Source organism: Oryza brachyantha, chromosome 1, assembly GCF_000231095.2.
Source record: "Oryza brachyantha chromosome 1, ObraRS2, whole genome shotgun sequence".
NCBI classification, from domain to species: Eukaryota; Viridiplantae; Streptophyta; class Magnoliopsida; order Poales; family Poaceae; genus Oryza; species Oryza brachyantha.
In genome coordinates, this window is record NC_023163.2 from 19,298,616 (window position 1) to 19,316,010 (window position 17,395).

Consider the following 17,395-nt stretch of genomic DNA (forward strand, 5'->3'; position numbering starts at 1 on the left):
ATTATATTAGAAAATTAAGAGATAAGTCCTAATTGGACAAGGATTTCTAATCCAATATAAAATATTCTTAATTGGATAGAGTAAAAACATTTAATATAGAGATGTTATAGTCACGTGAACGCGTGTACCATAACTGCACAGGCCCAATTATCAGCCCACAGGCCTATACAAGGCCTATACAAGGCGTGTGGTGTGGTAATCAAATAAGCCCAAAAGACTAATCCTGCCTGTTGTTTTCCTGGTGTTTCACGCTTCTATCGTTTTACAGTTGCAACTGTTTATAAGCCAAAATTTATATTTTAGAACTTAGTTTGGAACTTGATTTTATGTTTTTTCTTCGAGATTTGTTTTACACATCTTGCTTTTGAGTCATTATAGACACGTATATAAAAGTTTTATCTATAAATTATTTTTTATTTGTAAAAACGTGTTTTCGCTTTTTTTTTAAAAAAAAAGCGAAAGGATGGGAGCCTCAATCTCTTTGGCACTTGGCAGCCCCATCGCAAGTTTGCAGCCCATGAGCAGCAAACTTGTTCATATTGATACTCAACTCAGGGCAGGTTGTGCATATTGATACTGTATTAACCGGAACAATTTCATTGCGCATCAAATCGAAAAATGTTCGCAAGGTTTTGATCAAGCATCTCCATTCCCATCTTCAAAGGTCTTGTCCGCGGATTGCCGCCGTCCCGCGCCCCAGCGACCGACCACTCCTCCGATGTCCACCTCCCTCGAGCGCAGCAGCAGGTACAGCACAATTCCGGAGATGAAGCCCAGCGCCGCACTCGAGCCTGTGAGCGACACGCCAGCGCAGACCAGCATGACGAACGACTCCTCCTTGCTCCCCATGTCGCGCGACGCCATGGCGAGCTCGATCCCGGAGAAGAGCAGCATAACGCCCAGTATCCCTATAGGGAACTGGCCCAGGATCGTCACGAACGAGTTGCCGAACACCAGACCGAGCACCAGCTTGCCGATGGCCAGGAACACCACGGACGCGCCGCTCCGGCCACCGAACCGGTACTGCCCTGCCAGCCCGCCTGCGCCGTGGCAGCACGGCATGGCGCCGAACCAGCATCCCACGAAATTCATGAGCCCGATGCTCACCGACACCCTCGCCGGCGAGAGCTCGGCGCGCTCCGGGAACAGATCCGACGACAGCTTGCACACGGCGATCACCGAGTTCAGCACAGACAGCGGGAGCTGCGGCACGGCGGCCTCCCAGAACCCGATCTTGAAGTCGTCCCACGTTATCTTGACAATTCCCAACGGCGCCGGCCCAAAGCGGAGACCCTGCACGATGGACGGGTCACGAACAAAGCAGAGCACCAAGCCGAGCGCGAACACGATTAGCGCCGCCGGGACACGGCTGCAGGAGCGACGGCGGCGGTTCGTGCCGTCCCTGTTGACATCGTCGTCGTCGCCGGAGCCGGTGGTGAGGATTATGAACAGTAGCGCGGCGAGCGCAAGGACAAGGCCGTCGAGCCCGAGGAGAGGGCGCTGCACGGATGTGGAAGCAGAGGAGGAACGGGAGAAGTCCTGCTCGTAGCGGATGTACTTGACCGCCGTGAAGGCGAAGGAGAGGCCCTGCGAGAGCTGGACGCCGCGCACGACGGGAAGGGGGAGGAAACGGTAGATGGCGGTCATGAGCCCGGTGACACCGAGGAAGAGGAGGATGGCGGCGACGGCGAGGCCGGCGGACATGATCTGCGGGATGGTGAGGTGCGCGGAGGAGAGCGCGACGGCGGCGATGGACTTCATGGGCTGTACGGGCATGGGGATGCCGAAGAGGAGGCCGGTGGCGAAGTTGTAGAGCGCGGTGAAGATGAGCGTGGTGCCGAGGTCGAGGTGGGACGCGAGGGACAGCGCCAGCACGATGGGGATGTAGGTGCCCAGGTCGCCCACCGCGCCGCCCAGCTCCGACCATACCGACGTCTTGAGGCGTATGTTGGACGGGAGGAACCTACGGCGGCCGTCGCCGTCCTCGCCGGGGAGGAGCGGATCGCCGGCGGAGGACGCCATGGGTGGAAAGCAACGACTTTGTTGTGGGCGTGGGTTGTCTTCGGTGGCGTGGTGCTATTAGCTTGCACGTTTCTGACGGGTGCAATGGGCTATAGCTAATAAAATGGAATCACAGGTGACGTCTACCTCGAGACTTTAGGCTTTGTTTAGTTCCTATTTTTTTTTAAAAACATCACATCAAAATTTTGGACACATAAATAAAGTATTAAATATAGATAAACTAAAAAACTAATTGCACAGTTATGAGGGAAATCTTGAGACGAATCTTTTGAGTCTAATTAGCCCATGATTAGCCATAAGTGCTACAGTAACCAACATATGCTAATGACGGATTAATTAGACTCAAAAGATTTGTCTCACGGTTTCTAGGCTAGCCGTAAAATTCGTTTTTTTATTCGTGTCTAAAAACCCCTTCCGACATCCGGTCAAACATTTGACATGACATTTCTCCCAAAAATTTTCTATATCTAAACACCACCAAATAAATTAAGATGCGATCCAGAGTTCAGTGAGCTAAAGTTTGATCCACAATGATCTGCGTAACTGGGCGTTAATTCTTATCTAATCTTAAATAGTCGATGTCACCGTCAGAGATGGTATATGCTTGTTAGCTTGAAGATTTCGGGCCCCAGCTACTGCACGAGATACCACCCAAGATCTCAGTTCAGATTGAATCCCCTTGTGCCAAAAGAACTGATCTGAAGAACGAAAAACACTGGCTGTCAAGTATTACCAATTTCAATTTGAGAATATTCTGAAACTATGAACCATGATTGGCTTTTAATTGACGGGAGAAAAAAATTCCATAGTCAAATATTGCGAATATATTGTAATATTGGGAATACCTTTTCTTCTTTCATAAAACTTGCTGTTTGGTTCCCAGCTCTACATACTTGTGTGTTTTTTGTGTGACTTTTGGCGTGATATAGGGACGGGACAAACAATTTCATGGATTCTGCCACGTACGTCTTCGCAAGATGGACCATCTGCCCATACCATCGTAACCTTCCTACGAGAATAAATGGCCCGCAAGGCCCGCGACAAGGATGTTGGGACTTTCTGGCCTTCTGGATGGCGAGGGGGTAGAAGGATATTTCTCTCTTCGCCCCCACGTTTAAGGCTGCGTACATGCGTGAGCAGCTGGACACCACTCCACGGTGAAAGACAGCATTGTTTGCGTGGCCACTTGGAAACCATTTGTACGGCTAACTCAGATGCTTTTGTAAAGAAATGATGTAGACACAGTGAAAATATCTTTCACAGACCCAGTACTATATTTGTTATAAAAATATCTACTGCCTCCAGTTGGTACATCTCTTATAGCCATCGAGCAACAGGCAAGTGATGGACTCAGGTCACCCTCGTCCATGTGCTCCTAACAATGTGTAACTCGCACGATAATTGGATGCCCCATTGTTCATAACAGCGATGCCCTCGACTCGCTCAGTGTAAAATATATAAGGGGAACCCGTAGCCATAAATTGGTGACATCTATTTAGTATTCGGTCATTTGAACCCTAAAACCCTAATTTCACATTTTCACTTATAACAAACGTATTGGAGGAAGATCAAATGGCATCTCCTCCAACAAGAGCAATTTCCATTACATCTCATCGCAGGTGACAACCGTAGGACATCGTCTCACCGCCACACTAACATGGGAATTACGACGGATCATCACACTCTTCTTTTTTTAATAAGGCACCGAGGGTGGGGGGAGAGGATCCCCACCTAAATCACAGATTAACATAAATAAACGAAGCAATGTCACAAGGTATAGAAGATCGTAGCATGGCCGAAGGCGCTCTGAAATTGAAGAAAAAGATGCAGGAAAGTTTACAAGTCGAAAGTGTCGACTAGGTTGGGATCCTATTCCAAGCTTGTCGCAGGCAGTGTTTCCACGCTTGAGCGCTAGTTTGAATGTCGTTAGTCGGTAGTTTTTGCACCCAAATGTTGATAGCTTCTAGTCCTGCTGCTAATGGCTGATGGAGGAACGGTAGCTGATTGCTAAAAATGACGTTGTTTGTGTCATTCCAGAGCAACCAAAAAAAGGGAGCAAAAAACACTCTCTAGTGCTTGGTCGGCAGGCTTGTCGGCCCTGTAATTTTGTAGATCTTATCCATCACACACTTCTCATACGATACTTACAAGAGATATATTTGGTGAAAATTTAAGAACCCTAATAATTAAAAAGTACAAGTCTTATTTGAAAACTATATAGTTTGAAAACTATAGAAGTTCTAATTAAAAAGATAAAAAGTCATATTAACAAACCCATTGAAATTCAGATCATATATCTGCCGCATATTAAGGAAAAATGACATGCAATGGTGTAGCTTGTAGCCACCATTTGGGTAGGTTGGACGATCATTTGGTCTCTGCAGTTGTCACGGCCTTGTTTAGTTTCCAAAAACATCGCATCGAATCTTTGGACATCTAAATAGAGTATTAAATATAAATAGAAAAACTAATTGCACAGTTAGGGAAAAATCGTGAGACGAATCTTTTGAGTCTAATTAGTACATGATTAATCATAACTGCTACAGTAACCAACAAGTGCTAATGACGGATTAATTAGGCTCAAAAGATCCATCTTGTGGTTTCTAGGTGAGCTGCGAAATTCATTTTTTTCATTCGTGTCCAAAACCACTTTTGATATCCAGTCAAACATCTGACATGATATCCAAAAATTTTATTTTCCCCAACTAAACACCCCCAAGATAAATTGCCAAGGGAGCAAAAATGTTTCTCGAACGATAAAAACAATTATCATTTTATTTTCCATTGCCATATGGCTTGTTTTTATGGCAGATGATGAACGTGGATTTTAGTTTGGATTCACGTAAAAGAATGTTTAATTTATTCAGGAATTGTTCGTTAATCAAAGTTAATAGCGCGGGTTGCTACGGGAACTATACTTTGAGTAGTGCTATGCGTATGATCGTTCGTACGTACGATTAACATCAAAATCACGGCGACAACGTACGCACGTAACGACGCCGGCGATGGTAAACGCGAGCGACGCTGGCTGAAATCGTACGAGAATCGTACATGTTCGTCCTACGCACGACATTTTCGCTGTACTTTGGCATTTTTGGTTATCGCAACAATGTCGCTTTTGATTAAAAAAAAATATACAAATACTATTGGGGACCTCTCAAGATTTTGCACTAAGCTGTGTCTAACTTACTGCTATATTACTATATTTTGGAAAGGAGAAAATAACAATGTAGGGGAGCACATCTTATGTTATGGTATACTAGAGATCAAGACCGGTGCCTTTCTATCATCTTACACAAAATGTTCTTATTGGTTGAGCTGGGAATTGAAGTCATAGAAAGATAAAAGTAACAACCTTAAAAATAATTTATGCGTGAAACATTTATATATTATGTACATACCAAGGTTAAAAAAATAACCTATCATGAATTAAACCAAAATCAATAGTAAAGTACAAATTTTGGTCGCAGGTAGTAATTAAGCCATCAAAGAAATAAGATTTTGTGTCTCTTGATATACGAGTATCTTGTTTTCTAAAATAATCAATAAGAAATTTTGAGTCAAATAACGTTAGCTCTTCCCTAATGGAAGAAGATATACGATTTTTTTACAAATGTTGATGTGTCACGTTAGATTGAATTTTATTTTTTTATATTAATTAAATTAAACAGTCAACATTTATTAGTAAAATGTTTGCAAGAAATTTTTCTTGTGCATGTAATTCTACTCTTTAGCAATTAATAAAATTTTGAACCTAGAAAGAAAAGGAGTCATCGTATGGTAGTAAAAGAAATTCAGGATTATGATTTTCAGAATAGATGGCAAAGCCCCTAAAACGTTCACCACCGCTTTTCCTTCCGCACTCCACCCGCAAAGCAGCGTTCAGGTTAATCCTCTTGATTTTTTAAATCTGGAATTAAACAATTTGTCACCCTTATAATCACCACACTCCAAATACTCCTCCATCCCTAAATATTTGACGCCGTTGACTTTTTTATACATGTTTGACCGTTCGTCTTATTAAAAAAATTACTTAATTTTTAATTTTTTATATCATTTCATATATTATTAAATATATTTTTCTGTATATATATAACCTTATATATTTGGCAATTTTTTTGAATAAAACAAATGGTCAAACGCGTATAAAAAAGTCAACGGCGTTAAACATTTAGGGACGAGATAGTACCATTTTAAAGTTGAGTTCTTCTCTACCAAAACATGCAGAACCAATTTATTCCTGTAAAACAAGCTGTCATTAACGCATGATTTATTACCTATTAATTATTTCAAACCTCTAAAATGAATTGATTTATGGTTTTAAAAGAACTTTTCTATTAATATTTTTCAAAAATATAAGTATTCAATATGCTAATAACTTATCTTATTTTGGATTAACAAATTGGTTTAGCATGTTTTCACTCAAAATAACTAGTCGATTTCGCGTCATCTCTTTACGCTGGCATATATATATGCATACATGTTAGTTTTTTCCTTTTTTTCTTTTAAAGTGGTAAATAGTTAAATATCTCCTCACACCTACAACTTACACTTTCGATCTTGTCGGGTCGCAGTTGTCATCCGGCTTCCTTCTTCGGACGGGCGGACGGGTGGGGAAGCGATCTTTTGGCGTTAACAGGGGAAAAAGTCTACTTTATCCTCTAAATTATTAGGGTTAGTCTTCTTAACCCCTAATATATGAAACTAAATATTCCACCTCCTAAATTACGAGCAAAGTCAAATATCCCTAAGAGTGTTTTTTATGTGATTTTGCTAAGTACATGATGACATTGTGGTAGTTTTAGCTATGCGGAGTATGAAGGGGGCAGTGGCATGGTGGTAACCAGTTCAATATTTTTTTTCTTCCGCAAGTGAACTGGTTTAAGAATGATAAACATTAGTGATAATATGTACCTTTTGTATTGTTGATTAATAAGTGAAAAGAAACATTTGGTTCAACTTGGATTTAATGGGTCAATCTCTGTGCTATGCAAGCAATAGTGCTACCACGGTAGCATCTACGTGGCAAAATCACCTATAAAACCACTTCGGGGGTTATTTGATCTAGTTTTTATACTTTAGGAGATGGAATAACCAATTTGTGAAGTAGACTTTTTCCCGTGAACAGGTGCGCAGCCGATGGAAGTAGTTTTTTAGCACACGGGTGTATGTACACCCGTTGCATGCCATCTAAATAGTTATAAAAAATTATAAAAAAATTTAACAAGATAGTTTAATATGAGTAATATCTCTCCACCAACATGCAAGTTTAAATTCACATTCTACAAGTTATAGCAAAAATAACAAAAATAATTATGAATATGCGTATACTTAGTTTTAGTTTTATTTGTTCGAAATTGAATTTACACATGCATGTTTATGAAGAGATATAAATCATATTAATCTATCTTATCAATTTTTTTTATATTTTTTAAGTACACCCTGTACTAAAAAATGTTTCCCCACCGCCGATCCACCACCGCCGGTGTCAACTTGCATTCCTACGATGCACGGCGGAGGCGTTGAGTAGCATGGGAGCAGGAGCTCGAGCCGTCGACGAAGCAGACACTGGGCGCACTCTCCTTCCTCGTTTAATAGGTGCCACGTCGAAGTTTTTACTGTCTCGCGCCACGGGCTCTACTGTACTGTACCGATAATTCGGTGAACCAGTGTCCAGAGCTGAGCCGTTTATCGTTAAGCCGGTAATTCGGTGAACCAATGTACCGCTGCTCCACCCATCCCCCAATCCCCAGGCCATGCGTTACCTCTACTTCCGCGGCAACACAAGCCAGGCTCGCCCTTCCCGCCACCACCTCCTCGCCTACTTCGACGCCTGCGCCTCGCGGGCCCACCTGGTGGAGCTCCACGGCCAGCTCGTCCGGGCCCACCTCGCCTCCGACAGCTTCGTCGCCAGCCGGCTCATCGCCTTCCTCGCGTCGCCTGCGGCAAGGCATGACATGCACTACGCACGCAAGGTGTTCGACCGAATGGCCCAACCGAGCGTGTTCGTGTGGAACTGCATGATTAGAGGGTACAACAGCTGCGGCGCTCCTGCGGATGCATTGGCGTTGTTCAGGGCTATGCGTTGGAGGGGAGTCTCTCCTGATAATTACACTATGGCAGCGCTCGTGTCGGTGAGTGCTGCCTTCGCTGGCTCGACGTCGTGGCGATCAACTGGGAACGCAGTTCATGCACTGGTTCGGAGGATTGGGTTTACATCGGATGTATTTGTCATGTCGGGTCTTGTTAATTTTTATGGTGCCTTGAGAAGTGTTGAAGAAGCAAGCAAGGTTTTTAAGGAAATGTATGAGAGGGATGTGGTGTCTTGGACCTCAATGATATCAGCTTTGGCACGGTGTGGTCAGTGGGACAAGGTGCTAAGGTTTCTTTCTGAGATGCAAGCAGAAGGCATTAATCCCAATAAAGTCACGATTATAAGCGTACTTTCTGCTTGTGCCCAAACACAGGCTGTTGATAAAGGCCGCTGGGTGTACAATCAGGTTGGTAGATATGGTATCGAGGCTGATGTGGATATCAGGAATGCACTCATAAGCATGTATGCGAAATGTGGATGCTTGTCTGATGCTTTGGAAGCATTTCAGGACATTCCTGCAAGATATACTAAATCATGGAACACGTTGATAGATGGCTTTGTGCAAAACCATGAGCACAAAGAAGCATTAATATTTTTTGAAGAGATGATGTTGCATGGAGTAGCTCCCGATAGTATAACACTTGTAAGTGTCTTATCGGCATGTGCTCAACTTGGTGATTTGCAGAAAGGGAGGCATGTTCACAGTTATATCCAAGATAATGGGATCTGTTGTGACAATATCCTTACAAATTCTTTGATCAACATGTATGCCAAATGTGGTGACATGACTGCAGCTGAAAAGATTTTTCAAACTATGGAAAAAAAAGGATGCTGTGTCCTGGACTGTTATGGTATGTGGTTATGTGAAGGGACAACAATTTAGATTGGCTTTTAACCTATTTGAAGAGATGAAGATTGCAGAAGTTGTGGCACATGAATGGCACTTGTTAGTCTCCTTTCTGCTTGTTCACAGTTGGGAGCACTTGATAAAGGAAGGGACATACACTCTTATATAGAAGAGAAGAATGTAGCCAAAGACTTGTGCCTAGAAAGTGCCTTATTGGATATGTATGCAAAATGTGGCTGCATTGGCACTGCTGCTGAGATATTTAGAAAAATGGAGCATAAGCAAACCCTCTTGTGGAATCTCATAATTGGAGGTCTTGCAAGCAATGGACATGGAGAAGAGGCAGTGGAGCTCTTTGACCAAATGCTGAAGTTACGAGATCCAAAACCAGATGGTATTACTCTTAAGGCAGTTCTTGGTGCCTGTGCACATGTAGGAATGGTTGATGAAGGTCTCCATTACTTCTATTTGATGTCCAGCCTTGGTATTTCCCCTGATGTTGAGCATTACGGTTGCATAGTAGACCTACTGGGCAGAGCTGGTTTGCTAGATGAAGCATTTCACTTTAACAAGAAGATGCCAATAGAGCCAAATTCTGTAATTTGGGGATCACTTCTTGCAGCTTGTAGAGTTCATCACAGAATGGATCTAGGAAAGGTAATTGGACAACATATTGTCAATTTAGCTCCTAATGACGTGGGAGCGCATGTGCTTGTTTCAAACTTACATGCTGACAAAAGTCAATGGGACGATGTCGAGCTTGTTAGAGGACTAATGGGAACTAGGGGTATACAGAAGGCACCTGGTCACAGTTCCATCCAAGTAGAACCTTCATAATGTAAACTTCACTTGAATACATGATCTGACATGAAGTAAAATATACAAAGTCCGCACGATCGATGCAAGTATGTAACTGTTCAGTTTCAGTTTTCTTGAAAATAATATTCAGTTTCAGTTTTACCAGATATCGGGCATGGCATGATCAAACTTCACTGTCTACAAGTTATGATTTCTAGTTCAATACCGAATGCCTAAGGCAGGGTGTACAAGTCCTCAACCAAACGTTTGCTGTTGTGCATAGTCTATAGCATGGCCTAGAGAATCTTTTGGTTGCATTACTGAAGTGTGCTTTACAAGCCCTGTGTGGTACTATCTGTTCTGGCGTCAAAGTTCATACTAAAATTTTAGTTACACACGGAAGACTTTTGCAATTATACTGCCTGGTACGCATCAGTTTTTATAATTCACTTATCATCGTTTTTCTAACTGAATTACTAACTGATAGATTCCTTGCAGGGCCGTGGGGCTGTAGCCGGAAGACAGTAATGCTTACATGTGGGTATGCTGCGTGACTGATCTCCGTGCTGGATCCTTGGGTAGGCAACCTTAGGTGAAAATGAGAGGCCCAACTGTACACTGTAATTACTGAAGTGTACCTGCAGAGATACAGCAGCAATGTCAGGATTTACTTTGTGCATCCATATAATTACATTTTCTCTACTCTTGGATACTGGTGATAGTTCTGCCTCTATCTGTTGAGTTTAAAACGCTGCATAAGGCCAATTTCAGCTTATCTTCAGAATGTTAAACAATAGTACTCGGCAGTCTGCAATAGTCAACTAAACCCAGGTTAGACATAGAGAACTTTTTAATTATTTGCAAATGTTTCCAGATGTTTGACAATAGTACCCAGCACTAGCTCACTAACCCCCAAGGTTTGGCATAGATAATCCAATCCAGTGTATTTTACAATTTAGATGGATTTTGAATGCAGTTATACGGAACAAAAAGGGAGAGTAAATTCCAAAAAAACTCCAAGTTGTGTTTTTTTGGTTGAAGTTGTACAAAACCAATTATGATTTGTGGGACATAAATTCTTATAATATGGTTCTAAAGTTTTACAAAATCACATCCCTATACATGTTAAGAATACATTTACTTAAAATATTCATCTTATAAAGTGTCTATAGTAATTATTTATTTCTTCATGTAGGTGGTTGGTTTTAACTTTCCATATTTTAAATACTATTATTTAGATATGCTAAATTTACATGAGATTTGAATAAGGTGTGAAACATTTAGAGTACCAAATTAATGGTTATCATACTACTCATGGATTTCTGTAACTTCGGTTATGAAATATGGGGTTTATCTAAATTTGCTCAAAAAACAAAGAGTTTATATCCAGTTTGAATGTGGATATATAGAAAAAAAAAGTATAGATGGATTTTAAATTCAGTTACACGCAATATCATATTTCTCGACCTCCATCGGCCTAGGAATTTATTGGACGCTCATTTCAAAGTTGCTATTTTCTATTTTGAGGAAGACAATGATTATATATAACTTAGAAATAACGTTTCTCTAGTTTATCACCAACTATTAGGTGGAAAATAGCGTATGTTATTTCTTCCTTTAAGCTAATACTCTAGATAGTTTTCTTGTTTTTAATGCAATTTGTGTTGGTTCAATATGCCACATGTGTAATAATTGGTTATAGCCTCTTTCTGGAGTGAAGGCGAAGAAAAATCCATTGTGGAAGAAAAACCGATCCAGGAATTATGTGACTATAGTTTAGATGGAGTTGTAATGATCTGTTTTAGTTTTCTTTAAAATAAGAGTTTTGCTTCAGTCCTCCCTTTTGTATCACAAGATACTAGTACCGTGAGTTATTAATATCCTCATTCATGCTATTCACTCCACGACCAAGCTGGTACCTCAAGGTATTATACAATCGTGATCGTTCGATCTATTATCACCAGTAGTCAGGATTTTAGTATCAGCTTAATCGTAAGGTGGGTAGCATGAATAAGTAGGGATATTAATATCTCACGGTACTAGTACCTCGCAGTAACAAAGGAAGGACTAGAGTAAAGCCAACAATTGTAATTACCTTGGAAAAAATGAATAGAACTCGATCCGGACATTGTACAATTATAGCTGGTACCTCAAGGTATTATACAATCGTGATCGTTCGATCTATTATCACCAGTAGTCAGGATTTTAGTATCAGCTTAATCGTAAGGTGGGTAGCATGAATAAGTAGGGATATTAATATCTCACGGTACTAGTACCTCGCAGTAACAAAGGAAGGACTAGAGTAAAGCCAACAATTGTAATTACCTTGGAAAAAATGAATAGAACTCGATCCGGACATTGTACAATTATAGCTGGTACCTCAAGGTATTATACAATCGTGATCGTTCGATCTATTATCACCAGTAGTCAGGATTTTAGTATCAGCTTAATCGTAAGGTGGGTAGCATGAATAAGTAGGGATATTAATATCTCACGGTACTAGTACCTCGTAGTAACAAAGGAAGGACTAGAGTAAAGCCAACAATTGTAATTACCTTGGAAAAAATGAATAGAAATCGATCCGGACATTGTACAATTATAGTTTAGATGGAGTTTGAATGTATTTATATGAAAAATTCAAATCGATCCGCAGTTTAGACGAGTTACAGTGGAAAAAATGAATAAAAGTCTAATATGGCCCATGCAGGTCTCGAACCTGCGACCTTCGCGTTATTAGCACGACGCTCTAACCAACTGAGCTAATAGGCCAAGTTGTATAATGTTATATAATCAGTTATAAATGAATTTATTCGCTTTTAGGGAATAAGCAAAACATGTTTTTACAAACGAAAAATAATTTACAAATAAAACTTTTATATATGTGTGCATAACGACTCAAAAGCAAAATGTGTAAAAGAAACTATAATGAAAAAACCATAAAATCAAGTTCTAAATTAAGTTCTAAAATTTAAATTTTGGCTTATAAGCAGTTGATGGAGCCCCTGATCTCAGCATGCAAGTCGTTTGTGCTCACGTTACCACTATTACATTTCAAAGTCTTCGCCGGATCACCTTGTACTTCGTGCAGGCTGCAACTGCGAACGCTCGCAGGCTTTGACCGATCACGCGGGTGCCCACCTGGCGGCCCTGGCCGGGCACGGGCAGGGGCGCCGCGCGACGGCCGTGTCCGTGCACGCGCCACCCCGTGGTCGGCGGCTCATCCGCGCCGCCGGAGCACGTGAGAGCGTGCGAGATCGAGAGACACCCGCCTCGGCCGGCATCCGCCGGTCGGGCCAGAGAGCGCACGGTCGCTGATCGCTCCCTGACCTCATTCCCATGCACGTGAAGGCGTACGCGCGGTGGTGGTGGACTGGTGGTCCGTCCGCTGCCTCCTACTCTGATGTCATGTAGTCCTGACTCCTGGAGGCTGTAGGGCTACAGTGAATTTTTTTAAGATAATGAAATAACACTAGTCTGCGTATGAATAAATTTCACACACTGAAATAACATAAAGAAACTATAAACTAAAAGACACCAACACAAAATAAAACAACCCTTAATTACTTAATTCTATTCGAGAATCTCTATCCAAAATTGGCAAAAAAGATGCATAATCGTCCACTCTAGTTTACGACATATATCATTTATTAGCTTGATATCATCATCATGCCTTTGCAGTTGGGTCCAACCCCGAAGCCAGTATGTTGCCCTAAAAAGTATTTACAAATAAGATTTTAATAGCGTTTTATAAAAAATCATATCATTTCTGCTAAGCCAAAGAACCTAACATATAGCAGAAGCCTCTAGAAGAATAATTTTCTTATTTTTTTATTAACACCCATCAGCCAATTCCCAAACATATGAAAGACATCGTGTGGTGGGTAGAATTGTTCTCCAAAGAAATCCTATGCTGCCACGAAGGCGTAAGCTTCGTTGATCCTACCGGATGCACAGTAGTATGTATAAGAAACAATCGTGAAGTTTTCATGTACTGAACAGTTGAATTTCCATGTAGTTGAACAATCATAAAAAAAAACTTGGTTAAACATAGTTGAATTTGTGATGCGGCCAAATTTGGTGAAGATTATCGATGAGATGCCGACATTTGGTTTTGTATTTCCATGTACTGATACTTTGGGAGGCCCAAGGCTGGCCCAGCACAAAATAGTAAACTCGATAACCTTGCCTGGGCCATGCTTGGAGATGGATTTTAGGCCCAAAAGAGATGATGGCTTTTCTGACATCGCTCAGGTCTAGCTACAAAGGGTGGGGCGTCATTAGATTTTGTATGGGGCAATCTTAATTAGAGTTGGAGGACGCCTGCTTTCATATCTGTTTGTGCTCCTATTAACTAAAGATACGCCAACTATAATACTCCTAGTTATAATACTAATTTATTGGAATATTCAAATTCCATCTGAAAAAGATATGCCAAGTCTACTCCCATATGGCCGTATCGCTGTGACACAGAATGCCGAGAATTTTCTTCAGATGGTAAGTTCGAAAGTTCCATGCCATTGAGATTTTCATATTGCGATTTACGGTTGGTCCCTTTAATCGAACCAACCCTCCCGCGATAAACACACGCTGCTACCACCCCGAGCCCCACTGCTTTTACCATTGCTGCTGCCGCTGTTATTACTGTCGCTGCCGCTGCTACCGCTAATGTTGCTGTTATTACTGTTGTTGTTGTCGCCGCCGCCGTCACCGGCCGCTTCCCAGGCGGAGGCCGAGAACAGCGGCCGCCCGTGCCAGCCGAGGGTGAGGCACCCGTCGGCCTCCTCGACGCCGTGTCCCTCGCCAGAGAACAGTCCGACCAGCATCCTCGCCTGACGCAGCGCGTTCGAACCGAGCGGCACGGCGCTCAGCCCGGCGCGCGTGAGCCTGTCCCGCCACCGAGACAGCGGCTCGTGGCGCTCCCTCCGGGCGGCGCCCTCCCCGCACACGATGTCGCAGATCTCCCTCTGGAGGTACGCCTCTGCCATCGCGTTGCCCGCGCCACCGCTGGCGCTCGCCGCGTCCAGCGAGTCGAACACCGCGGAGTAGTAGAACAGCGCCTCGGTGAACCTGTCGAGGAAGCCTGTCTTGTTGTGGTCGGCCTCTTGCTCGATGACCGTGAAGATCTTGGGCCGCACGGAGGCGACGCAGTCAAGAACGGCGTCGATTGGAGCCTGATCGGCCGGGTCGCCGAGGAGGCGGTGGAGCTGCAGCACGGAGTTGAACGCGACGGCCTCACCTGGCGCAATCTGGAGCATCCACGGGCGGACCTCGTCGAGGCTGTTCGCGGCGACCCCGCGGAAGGAGAAGCGGACGCGGACGGAGCGCGCGAGGTCGGCGAGACGGAGCCCGACATCCCGGAGCTCGTCGTGGCCGGTAGGAGAGGGCGGGCCAATGCCGGTGATCCGGAGGAACGGCGGTCCGCCGGGTCGGAGGGCGAGGGCCTGGATCAAGGCGGGCCACTGAAGACCCTGCATGAGGCTGAAGTCGATGACATGGACGTGGTCGCATCCATGGAAAGCCTCGAGGATGGCCTGGTTGGCCGTGAAGTGCGCGAACTTGAGGTACGGACACGCCTCGTAGAAGTGATGGTAGAGGAAGGCGTGCTCGGCGTCGGTGGTAGGCGGAGCGACGGGCGAAGGGAACAATCTCCGGGAGAGCGCGGTGGTGAAGTGAACGGCGACTCGGCCGATGCCGGAGGCGGCCGAGATGGCCGCGAGGGCGGCGTGCGCGTCTGCCAGATGCGCGGACGCGAGCGCGTTGTCGCCAGCCTCGATGGCGCCCCCGCAGCTCATCAGAAGATGAACCAGGCGGATGCCAGCGACCTCCTCCTCCTCCCGCCGCATGGCCAGCACAGCGGCGGCATCAGGCGCGCATGGCGGGAAGGCCGCGGCGAACTCGGGCACAGCAGCGGCAGCGGCAGCGGCCACGTCCGCCTCCGCAGCCGCGTAGTACGCCACGCCGTCGTCAGGCGCCACGGGCGAGGGAGGCGGCAGCAGGCCAGCGTCGAGGCCGGAGGGCACGGCCGGATCCATGGGCCACTGGAACGGGAAGGTATCCATGGCCATCCCTCTAAACGCTTCGCGCTCGGCGGGCGGTGCGAATTGTAGGCGGGTGGATGCAGTGTATAGAGCGGAGCGTCAGCTAGGAGGAGGAGTAGGAGGAGTCGGTCGTGCGGAGCGGGGAGAGGGGGAAGAGGTGGAGGCGGGAGCGCACACGTGGAGAGGCGGGAGGGGACACGTAGGCCTCGGGGAGGAAGGATTCCGAGGGCGAGGGGCGAGGCGGGAGGCCCGAGGAACCGCCGTGGGGTGGGGATGCTGCCCCCCGCCTTCTGTCAATTCCTGTTTTCTGATTTTGTCCGTGGGGGGATCTCGGAGTTTGGAATCCTGTACGAGTGCCTCCTCGTTTCACATAAATTTCAGAGACAACTAGTTTAATTTTTTCAGTTTTTATATAAAAATCCTTTAAAAGAAGAGGCCTGGGAGAGAAGGATAGAAATGGATCACATGCCATTTGATTTAGGCACGAACTTTGTAGAGAGTTTGTAGGGAAGGAACTACATAATACAGGATACTATGGAGGTGTTTGGATTTCCAGGTATTTATATAGAATGTTTTGACACTAATTAAAAGTATTAAATATAGACTATTAATAAAACCCTTCTTATATTCTGGACTATTTCGCGAGACGAATCTATTAAACCTAATTAGTCCATGATTAGCGAATATGATGCTACAGTAAACATTTGCTAATTATAGATTAATTAGGCTTACAAAATTTGTCTAATGAAATAGCATTTATTTATGCGATTAGTTTTGTTATCAGTTTATATTTAATACTCCTAATTAATATCCAAACATCTGATGGGATAAGGGACTACCAAAAAAAAGTCTCTGGATCCAAACAGCCGATATATATTCCTGTCTGATAGTAATGTTGAACCGCTGAAGTAATTTCTTGCTAGTAGCTTGAGAGTGTGTTCAAGTGAATTGCTATTTTACCTTACATGGAGATTCATGGCGTTGGAATGTGGAGAAAGCAGTGGAAAGAGAATATGGTTTTGCTGTGTGAGTCAATCTATTTGTTGATATTCCAGGTCATTATCTATTTATGTGATATGTATATAAACAATGTATTATATTTGTTTCATATTATAAGATTGTTTTAGTTTTGCTTAAATCATATTATGCCAATAAATCTAAACACATACATAATATATATTTATCGATCCATAGGTGTATTATAATATAAAACAGGCTTAGTATATTTTTAGAGGGAAACGGTATTAGAAACTTAAACTCGTATTTGAACATTACATCATGGTAGTGGATAATGGATAACCAACGCTGTACCTAGGGAGAAGGAAAAGTTCCCAGTCTCAAGTTGTTTATCTTGATGTCATCTGATGCACAATAACAGTGATGAGGTATTTCAACTGTTCCACAGAACGTTACTACTTAGTACAAACTTAAATCTGACTGTTTACATCTTTTTGTTCTTGTGAGGATACTTTGGCTTGGACGTGTCAGTGCACTGATTAAGTTGTACACAAATATGTACCTTACCATAGGAATGCAACTGATTGATCAATTCAATTGTAGGGGTTGTCCTTTTCATGCTACATTATGGAGATCTCA

The 17,395-nt window shown here is 43.7% G+C and overlaps 3 protein-coding genes and 1 non-coding gene across 4 annotated transcripts; 1 reads left to right on the plus strand and 3 right to left on the minus strand.

The window, feature by feature from the left end:
- Positions 1-228: 228 nt before the first annotated feature.
- LOC102705670 (molybdate transporter 2) lies at positions 229-2,112 on the minus strand. The gene has a single exon (XM_006644369.3). The coding sequence runs from the start codon at positions 2,020-2,022 to the stop codon at positions 637-639; it is 1,386 nt and encodes a 461-aa protein (XP_006644432.2). The 5' UTR covers positions 2,023-2,112; the 3' UTR covers positions 229-636.
- A 5,553-nt stretch (positions 2,113-7,665) lies between these two features.
- LOC102705956 (pentatricopeptide repeat-containing protein At1g11290, chloroplastic-like) lies at positions 7,666-10,724 on the plus strand. The gene is given in 4 exon segments (XM_015840823.2): positions 7,666-8,933; positions 8,935-9,049; positions 9,052-10,186; positions 10,260-10,724. Coding segments are annotated over 3 exon segments (2,019 nt in total). The 5' UTR covers positions 7,666-7,778; the 3' UTR covers positions 9,801-10,186; positions 10,260-10,724.
- A 1,732-nt stretch (positions 10,725-12,456) lies between these two features.
- Positions 12,457-12,530, minus strand: TRNAI-AAU. Its single transcript has one exon. It is a non-coding gene; the product is annotated as a tRNA-Ile (tRNA).
- A 1,303-nt stretch (positions 12,531-13,833) lies between these two features.
- Positions 13,834-15,958, minus strand: LOC102706234 (DELLA protein SLR1-like). The gene has a single exon (XM_006644371.3). The coding sequence runs from the start codon at positions 15,824-15,826 to the stop codon at positions 14,315-14,317; it is 1,512 nt and encodes a 503-aa protein (XP_006644434.2). The 5' UTR covers positions 15,827-15,958; the 3' UTR covers positions 13,834-14,314.
- Positions 15,959-17,395: the final 1,437 nt, after the last annotated feature.

Bases quoted from the DNA above. Each gene is read 5' to 3' on its own strand.
- LOC102705670 (XM_006644369.3), bottom strand. From the start codon at position 2,022: ATGGCGTCCTCCGCCGGCGATCCGCTCCTCCCCGGCGAGGACGGCGAC.
- LOC102706234 (XM_006644371.3), bottom strand. From the start codon at position 15,826: ATGGCCATGGATACCTTCCCGTTCCAGTGGCCCATGGATCCGGCCGTG.